The following is a 10,465-nucleotide window of genomic DNA, read 5'->3' on the forward strand; positions in this document are numbered from 1 at the left end:
AAAATTTAAAAAAACATTTAAAAATAATACTACTAGTAAGATAAGAGCAGGAATGATGGGAGAACCAGGGTGCCAGTTTGGAATCCTTTCAACTCTTCTAAAGAAGGAAGATGAAATGGAAGTACCCCCAAAATAACTGCACTGCGTTTTCAATGATTTCCTCCCATTCTACTATCAGGCCTCCTTCCTCCAAGATTTCTCCATGAATCTTCTCCTGTCCTTAACCTCTCAAGGTTTTGCCTACTGATTTACCTTCTCCAAAAATAAGCTCAAGAAATTGCTGTGTGAATTTTTGCAACAGAAATGAAAGATTAATAAAACAGCAAAAAGATAGTAGTCTGGGAAGTTTTCAGATCCTTAAAAACATGGAGCATTGGGGCAAATGCAACGACTCAGCAGGTAAAGGCCCCTGCCCCTAAGCCTGGCAACTGGAGGATGACCTCAGAATTCACAGAGTGAAAGGAGAGAGGGAACTCCCCTAACTTAGTATCCAACCTCAATGCATGGGCTTTAAGATGCATGTGCATGTGTGCACATGCGCACTTACACACACACATACACGTGTGCACATACACACATGTGTGAACACATATAATGAATAAAATTTTTAAAAATATTAAGCACTGATGAATTTGGGATAACAGAAAGGAGGAAGAGGGAGCTGGAGAACTCGGAGAGGCAAATCACATAGTACAGTACTTTCAAAGCTTTTTTGAAAAAGGTCTTGCTTGAGACCCAGCGTTACAAACCATCATTTTGCGACAAATCAGTTTCCTTTGTTATGTTCCATGTCCTTAGTTTTGAAACAAGGTTGAAGTAGCCGTCCTGAAGTTCTTGTATGCTTGTCTGTCTCTTCCATTAGTCCAGTTGCTTCAAGCAAGCTCCATTAGTCCCCATGTGGCAGACAGAGAAAACTGGACATCAGTGAGTTAAATGGTACCTACTTGGGAATAGAAGGCCAGGACACTGGGTATGTTCCTGGCAGGAGATGAGGAGCCTCCAAAGTGCTATTATTTCTTCTTTCATCATCAATAACAAAGATTTCACCTTCAAGGTTGAAAGAAACAAAGCTAAAGTTCACAATGATTAAGTCTCCTGCGATCACTCAAAATATTAATCAGCAGCTAACTGGGAGCCCCGATGATGTCCACAGTTGCAGGGCCTTTTGTCTTTGTCAGGAAATTTTTGAAAAAATACTTGTTTACATTTCTATAGAATTATGGAAACAACACCCCGGACATGTGTGGATGATAAATTAAGCTGTGGCTTGGCTAGCTGCATTAATTACTCTAAAGTGCAGGAGATAATGCCTCTCCACTCCTTGTGATGCTGACGGGAGAATCCATCAGATGCCTGCCCTGGCTGCTGTTCCACAAACCCATCACGCCTGGCTGCCGTGAAGCTGCTGCTTGTGTCCTAGTGATGGGGAATCTCTTCATTCACTCTGATCACCAACTTCTACCTATCCTAAGAAAACAAACAGAAATGGGTTTCAGCTGTGCATAGTGCAAAACACTCTGTAATCCCTGAACTAAGGAACAGAGGGAGGGGAATTACTGTACATTTGAGGCCAGCCTGTTCTACATAACACGTTCTAGACCAGTTGGGGGTATATTGTGAGACCCTATCTCAAACAAATAAACTTAGGTAAAAGAAAAAAAGATCTAGTGTGATGCCATGTTTTCCCTAATTTTTACTTAATTTTGAGATGCAGAACTCCTCATCAGACTGAAAGAGGGCACAGAAATAAACAGCAGGACTTGGCCTTCACCACCAGGGAACATCTCGACTCAAGTGCTCTGCTTGGGGAAGCACTCTTTCTGCAACAAATATTACACACTTTGAACCCTACATTTTATAGAGATATATAGATTCATCTTGTTATATATGAGATGAAAATAGAGTCAAATCATCTGGGGGATGAAGGAAACTAATGAAATGGAAAAGATAGAGAAAGAAGAGGGTAGGAGGGTAGGTGGAGAAGCATGGCCAAAGTACATTACATATTTATATTAAATTATTCTTACAAGGCCAAGTGTGGTGGCTCATACCATTAATCCCAGCACTTGGGCGGCAGAGGCAGGCAGATCTCTTTGACTTTGAGGACAGCCTGGGCTACGGAGCAAGTTCCAGGACAACCAGGGTAGTTACACAAAGAATTCTTGTCTCAAACATAAATAAGTAAATAAATAAAAACAAAAAACAAACACAAAGAAATCCTTATAAAGTCCAGTCCTGTAGACACCTTAAGTGAGCCACCTTCAATACAGTTCCTGCACCTCAGGCTCAGAGAATATCATGAAAGAAGAGTTGAAGGAGTGTAAGAACCAGAGGCCTGGGGCATCTGCAACTTCTATATGTGGCAGGAAAGTTGCACCCATGGAACCTCAACAATATGGTTGCCTAAATAAGACCCACACAATGACAAAGACAGGTGATATGCCAACAGATGTGTGAAACATTTGGAGCAGTCCCCAGAACACAGAGACCGATGAGTGCTGCTTCTGTATTTCTCATCAAATAAGCTCTTTTATATCATGCTCCCAGTTTTCCCATTCATTTTGAAGATTTGGTTCACCAGATACCCAGATTAACAAATGTGATGGCGCATGTTCTAGGATCAAGTCTATAGCAGAAAGAGACCACGGGTGTCTTGAGAGGACTATTTGGCTTTAAGTGCCAGGATGAAAACCTCTTCCAAATACGCCATCCTTCTCTGCTTGTCCACGGCATCACTATTGCCTTTCATTTGTTCGTCTCCCTTGAAGTACCTCTGTGCTCCCGCTGAACAGCTTGACACTTCATCTAGAATGGTACTGAATACCTAGCACTTTGTCTAAAAGGAACTTGTCAAGCAATGCTCACTGGCTTCTGCAGGCATTGCACACACATGGTGCTCATGAAGCTCACAAAAAGAACACAATATAAAATTAAAAGATTTTTCTTAAACAAGAGAGTTACTTTGGCCTGAGATGACACAGAGCTTAAGAGTCAATACTGCTCTTGGAGGGCCGTGAATTTGGTTCCCAGCATCCATGTCAAAGATGCTCATGATTGGGCATAGCTCTAGCTCCAGGAAGTCTGAGACCACCTTCTAGTTGCTTCAGGTATCTGTACTCACACATGCATATCACCCACATAACCCACATACACATATAACCCACATATGCACATAACCCACATACACACATAACCCACATACACACATAACCCACATACACACATAACCCACAAACACACAAACACACATACACACATGTACATATAACCCACATACACATATACCCACATACACACATATACACATAACCCACATACACATAATTACAAATAAAATAAGTATATATTTTTTTTAAAAGAGAGTCTGGCAGTGGTGGTGCATGCCTTTAATTCCACCACTCAGGAAGGAAGGGCGGGCAGATCTAACAGCCGGAAATACACAGAGAAACCTTATCTCAGAAAACAAAAACAAAACAAACAAACAAAAGAGTAATGTGGGTGGCTTCTGGAAACAAGCCTCCCTCTTACTGCCTTCCCCACGTCCTCCAGTGGAAACATCAAATGCTCATCCATCAAAAGTCCCTGGGAATTTAACATCCTCACTCTAGTTCTACCTCATTGTTGACTGAGTTTTCTGTCCTGCCTGGTTTCCGCAGTCATTAAGTCCCAAAGAAATCGCACAGAGGTCTACATTAATTATAAACTGATTGGCCTAGTATCTCAGGCTTCTTATTAACTCTTATAACTTATATTAGCCCATAATTCTTGTCTGTGTTAGCCACATGGATTGGTTGCTTTTTGGGTGAGGCAGTCACATCTTAACGTCCTCTGCATCTGGGTCACGACTGCAGACTGAAACTTTCCTCTTCCCAGAATTCTCGTTGCCCTGCTGCTACTTCCTGCCTGATCACCCCGCCCCTATTTCCTACATGGCTACTGGCCAATCAGCATTTTATTAAAAATAATACAAGTGACAGGATAAAAGACTGTTGTTCCACAGCACCTAATCACCTGGAAAGAGATAATTGCACACTTGTATACACACACACACACACACACACACACACACACACACACTCTCCCCTTCATGTTTAGCTCCAACCACTCAGCTCTGATTAAAAGGCCTAAGTCATAAATAAGTGTCTTTGCATATTTCTGATCTACCTGTTCATTGAAACCTTTCATTTTCTTAACCTTAATGTGTTTGTTCCTCTGATTGCAATACTCAACACTAAAGAAATACCTGCACAAAAGCACACAAGAATATGTTTAAGGATGATCGTGTTGTTTTTTGCAATAGCAAGAAATTAGAGATAAGTTCCTGAGTGGGTTAAATAACCTATGCATATCTATTTTGTGGTTGCCATGGAGCTAGAAGCATAAATACAGGTCAGAATAGATGAACATGGAAAGCCCCCCCCCCATAGTATGTTGTACTGGTAGCCCGGGGAACAAGGACATACAATGCTACGTGGTAAGCAGTCTCTCCTGAAGAAAGAGACAGACTGGAAGAAAATTTCATATTCCTGCTTTGGTCTTCAGGAGCCCAGGTCTCCCAAGCCACCCTTAACTGGGAGATCAAGTCATATAATACATTCATATGTGTGTTCCTCTCTTTTCCAACCAAAACCTTACATTGTTACTGTAAGCAAATCAAAGATAGTGAACACTTTCCCCAAAGACACAGTAGGCTAGGAGGGAGCCATTGAGGTTCTTTGCCTGAGTATCTCTAACCACCATTCATGAAACCTGCAATCAGATTCCTAATTTACCCCCAATTTGGTCTCTGACTTGTAATTTTACTCAACTCTGTGGGCTTCACTTTCCTTCTTGTGCACTGAGAAAAGAGGGACAAAAATACCTCCATGGTCTCTTCAACACAGGGAGTTGGTCTGCTGCTGTCAGGGGGTATGCAATTTTAGTAAGAATAACAATTTGCCATAATTTTTAATGACTGTGAGCACTGTTCTTACGTGTATTAACCAGTCTGTTCCAGCAACTTCGTCTATGCGGTTAACACTATTGCCTCCACTTCATGTAAGAAGACACTGAGGTCCAGAGATTAAGTATATTACCCCCAAATCACATGGCTCTAACACTGTAGAGCTGGGGCCAATTTCCAGGCATCTATATCTGCAACCACTCTGTAATGTTACAATGGAGGGTCATTGTCTTGCTGCTTCAGTATACATTTAAAAAATGGTGTTGAGGGGGAAAAATGTGAAAAGCCAATATTAAAACTGTAGCTGGTAAAATTGTCTCCATAAAAGGGCAACTGCAAAAAGGGAGGAAAAGTTCTATTCCTGTATACGAACATTTCAGGATATATTTCTTCTGTATGCTATTATGTGGTCCTATCTTCATACTTCCATGTAACAAAAAATGCATTTAAAAAAGAAGTCTCCTTTACAGCACTCTTATGCATTTTTTTCCTCTGAAAACAACATCATCAATTGCACCCCACGTTGATGCTCTCAATTTTAATTTCACAGATGAAAGAACTCGGTGTCATCTTCTACAACTGCAGCTGCCTGGTCCTAGATTTACAAAGGATATTCGCTTTATATAGCTCATTAAAATTCAAGAGCAGAGTACCTCAGACCTGGTCCAAGAGACTGTACGGAGTCTATGACAATGAGAAGAAGCTTCAGCTCCAGTTGAATGAAACCAAGTCGCAAGCCTTTGTGTCGGTGAGTCGTACACCCGCATTGTTTCATCACCCCCCACCACCACTTTTGTCCCCAAAGGCTCTGTACACCAGCCTCTCCAACCCCTCCCAGACCCTCCTCACATTCCAATCTCATAGCCTCTTTTTCTTGTAACCCACTGAGTCCAGTTAGCCCTGCCCCTGTGGACATGGGTGTAAGGCCGTTGACTATGGCATGGGCAGCATAGCAGAAACCAAACCTTGGAGGAAAACTGACTATACCTCCTCTAGAAGCCTTGAACTGCCAATAGTCTCAGCTCGAGGTGGTCCTTGGGATCCGGCCCGTAACATGAGATGCTGACTGGCTTGATATCATGTAGGTCTTACATGCAGCCACAACTACTGCGTGAGAACATTAGTACAACAGCCCAGTCATGTCCAGAAGGCACTATTACTGCAACAGTCCCCACTGACCTCTGGCTCTTGCAATCTTTCTGTGTGCTTTCTTTTGCAACATTCCCTGAGCCTGTGGGAGTGGAGTTATGATTCCATTGTGGCCATTTTACAAAAGAAGATACCAAAACATCCCAGGGGCTCAAAGTGCATCATGTGGAAAGCACCGCAGAGGTCCCAGCTCTCTGGGCTGACAGCCAATGAGCCCTTCATCCATGGTTCCCAGATCTATCTAGAGTAGAAACCTGATGAGACCAATCTGAGGGAACCAGTACAGAAGACGATGCCAGAGCTGATGTATTTGCTTGGGGCAGGCCAGCACAAGGCCACCCCTGATGTCTGAGGCTTCTGACTGTGGTGAAAACCAGGGCCCCATCCTCACCTCCTGTTAACACCCCACTACCCACCTTTTTGTGCTGTCACTAGGAACTGGGGTTGTGTATATCTGGGCCTCCAAACCCAGTTTCTCCAAATTCTAGAACAATTAAGAATTAACACCTGACCTAGGGTGAAACCTCACGAGTTGGACCTAAATCACATTCCTGAGTTCATCCTGGTGCTCAGCCAGTCTTCTCTAAACCCTGCTCCCACGTGACTACTGTTCTTCCTCTCTGGATGGGTGCCAGGGTGTCTATGCCAATCACTCTTACCTACCAGAGAACATTTATTGAAGAGTGATAAACTATATCCTTTTCACCCTTTCAAATGAGAGCACGTTCTGAATGTCCAGAAGACAGTACAAGATGGTCCAAAGGAGGGTTAAGATGCTTGTCTAAAATAACAAATTCACATAAGCACGAAGAGCTGAAAACGGGTATGAAGGACTTCCATGGGGCGGTGAGACTTTTGGTTGGTTGGTTGGTTGGTTGGGTTGGTTGTTTGGTTGGTTGTTTGGTTGGTTGTTTGGTTGGTTGTTTAGTTGGTTGTTTGGTTGGTTGGTTGTTTGGTTGGTTGGTTGGTTGGTTGGTTGGTTGGTTGGTTGGTTGGTTGGTTGGTTGATTGTTTAGTTGGTTGTTTGGTTGGTTGGTTGTTTGGTTGGTTGGTTGTTTGGTTGGTTGGTTGGTTGGTTGGTTGGTTAGTTGGTTGGTTGGTTGGTTTTACATCCCAGTCGAAGTTTCCCCTCTGTCCTCTCCTTCCAATTTCTCCCCCAAGCCCCATCCACTCCTCCTCCTCTGTTTCTCTTCCCATAATGGATGATCCTCCCATGGATATAAGCCAGCCATGACACATGAAGTTGCAATGAGACTAGACGCTTCCTCTTCTATTAAGGTTGAATGAGCCAGTCTAACAGGAGGAATAGATCCTAAAAACAGGTGACAGAGTCAGTGTCAGCCTCTGCTCTCACTGTTAGGAGTCTCACAAATCAAGTTACACAGTTGTAACATGCTGCAGGAAGTCTTACAGCTAGTGGTTACCCGCCTACTGGGGCGTGGCCTCTTATACTATATATGCTGATGCAGAGCCTCCCTCCTCTCTTTTCCGGCCTCTCTGTTCTGGTTGCGGATTTCAATTTCTGATCTCCATTCCAGCAGAGGATTCTGATTTGTGAGTTTACCCCTAAATAAATAACCACCTAATTCTCAATTCTGAGTTAGTGTGGGATTTCTTTTAAGCATCCTTCTTCAGTAATACACTTGCAGAGGGCCTGGAACAGTCCCATGCAAGTTCCCTGGTTGTCGGTTCAGTCTTTGTAACCCCTATGAGCCCAGGTTAGCTGGTACTCTGGGGTATTTGTGGTGCCCTTGTCCTGCTGGCTCCAACAAAATGCAGTAGCAAGTGGAATCCCTACAGGGAGCCTTTTAGAAGCACATTTTCATTGCATCTCCAGAGAACAGTAGTACCCCAAGGCTAGAGTGTGTTCCCAATCTGTACATAAGCAGCAATGGGAAACAAAGTGACATCGTGCCTCAAACAAGGATCCAGAAAAATAGATGAGAGGCTACAGGAAATAAAGGCACAAATGAGCAATGCTTTGGACAATCGTGTGGCTTGAATTTAAGGTGTGAATCTTAGAGATAAGTGAGTAAGGTTCTTGTCCACATTTAAAAGGGCAGGTGTTGCCTTTGTCGATCCTAGCATCGCCATCTCTACCACAGAGAGCCTCGGGCCCTCAGTCCAACCCATTGACAGTGCAAGGTCTTTATTCCAACACCTCTTCCCTGGAAATGAGAGTACATCTTTGCTCTAGTCTAGGGAAACTTAAAAATTGATTTTTCATCCAAAAAAATAGCAAATGAACTGGAAAACACATATTCTGGTAGTTAACTTTTTAAAATTGTTTTTATTGAGCTATACATATTTCTTTGCTTCCCTCTTTGCCTCCCCAATCCCTTCTACCCTCTCTAATGCTTCCCGCCCCCACGCTCCCAACATACTCAGGAGATCTTGTCTTTTTCTCCTTCCTATGTAGATCCATGTATTTTTCTCTTAGGGTTCTCTTTGTTGTCTAGATTCTCTGAGGTTGTGGACTGGAGGCTATTTTGTTTGTTTGTTTGTTTGGTTTTTTTTTTTTGCTTTATGTCTACAAGCCACTTATGAGTGAGTAGATAATATATTTGTCTTTCTGAGTCTGAGTGGTAGTTAGCTTTTAAAATTACTTAAAGCTTATTTTCTATTTTCATTTCTTTAATTTGATTTATTTTATCTTCTCACTAATAATATCAATTATACCTTTAACTTATGTCCAACAGATACCAAATAAAAACCAATTTTGACTCTCTGACAGAGAATTAATACCTATAATCTTTAAATACATCAAAAATTACGCACCCCCAAACTGTCATCCAATCAACAAATGAACAGATGAGTCAGACCATTCTCAGAGGAAGAAAAACAAATGACAGTAAAAGTATGAAAAAAGTCATCATCTTTAGTTATCAGGGAAATGCAAATTAAAACTATATTAGGATCTATCTCACCCAAGTTAGAATGGCTATCACCAAGAAAACAAATGGCAGAAAATGCTAGTGAGGGTGTAGGGGAAGGGAGACGTGTGTGTGTGTGTGTGTGTGTGTGTGTGTGTGTGTGTGTGTATTGTTCCTGATGATGTAGCCACTGTGAAAATCAATATGGAGGTTCCTCAAAAACCTGAGAGGAAAGTTACCATGTGATCTAGCTACACCACTCTTGAGCATCTACTGGAAGGAATTTGGGTCAACACACCTCAAACACACATGCAGATTCTAGTTTATTACTATGCTAGTCACAGAATGTAAGATGTAGAAGCAGTCATGATGCCTTCAGCAGATGAAAAGATTTTTAAACACAGAGTGCACACACACACACACACACACACACACACACACACACACACACACGTGAATTTTATTCAGCCATAAAGAAAAATGGAATTAATGTCATTCTAAGGAAAATGGGTGGAGTTGGAGATACTGTTTAATGAAATTAACAAGCTTCAGAAAGACAAATTTCATGTTTTCTCTCATCATCTTAGCTTCTTATTGCTGTGATAAAACACCATAACCAAAATCAGCTTGTAGACCGTCATCCAGGGAAGACAGTGCAGGAGCTCAAGGCGGGGCCTGGAGGCAGGAACTGATGCAGAGGCCTTGGAGGAGTGCTGCTCACTGGCCTGCTCCTTATGGCTGGCTCAGCCTGCTTTCTTGTACTATTCTGTGACCACCAGCCCAGAAACAGCAACATCTACAATGATCTGGGCTCTCCCACATCAATCATTGATCAAGACAATTCTTCATAGAGTTGCCTAAAGGCCAATCTCATGAAGAGATTTTTTCAATTAAAATTTCCTCTTTCCAGCTATGTCTATGTTTGTGTCAAGTTTGACAGAAATCAGCCAGCCTACTCATGCAGTTTAATTTTATATATGTGTGTTCATGTATATATTCAAGCACACATGCACACACACACACACACACACACACACACACACACCTGATTTTGAGGAGATATAGAGTCTTACCTATATTTTTTTAACCTTCAAAGAAGCCCTGCCTTCAGAACTGGCTTCTCGCTCTCACTCTACTATTTATCAGAGCTTTGCAATTATTTGTTTATGACGATTCCCCCATAATTTTATAAGGCTCTAAAGATTTTATACTCTCTGCATAAGTGATCTTCCCAGGACCTCACTCAATGCTTTGAAAGCAGCAGTAAATAAATAAATGTTGGACTGGATTTATTGGTAGAGATATTGATGGAAAGTTCCAGAATGTATATAGCTTCTTTAGCAATACATGCCAAGCAAATGCCAAGGCAAACTAATTTAAGTTCAATATATTTGTTGTAAAAAAAAAAAAATCTTAAAGCCGGGCGGTGGTGGCACACGCCTTTAATCCCAGCACTCGGGAGGCAGAGGCAGGCGGATCTCTGTGAGTTCGAGACCAGCCT

At 42.1% G+C, this 10,465-nt stretch overlaps 1 protein-coding gene across 2 annotated transcripts in view; it reads left to right on the plus strand.

Moving 5' to 3' along the window:
* The window catches only part of Pld5 (phospholipase D family member 5), a 331,193-nt gene that overhangs the window by 301,610 nt on the left and 19,118 nt on the right, over nt 1–10,465 (plus strand). For both annotated transcript variants that reach the window (XM_026780019.1, XM_026780020.1), the window contains one exon: nt 5,493–5,690. In XM_026780019.1, the coding sequence (XP_026635820.1) occupies nt 5,493–5,690 (198 nt within the window). The remainder of the gene's footprint in view (nt 1–5,492; nt 5,691–10,465) is intronic.

Source organism: Microtus ochrogaster, chromosome 6, assembly GCF_000317375.1.
Source record: "Microtus ochrogaster isolate Prairie Vole_2 chromosome 6, MicOch1.0, whole genome shotgun sequence".
In the NCBI taxonomy this organism is placed as follows: domain Eukaryota; kingdom Metazoa; phylum Chordata; class Mammalia; order Rodentia; family Cricetidae; genus Microtus; species Microtus ochrogaster.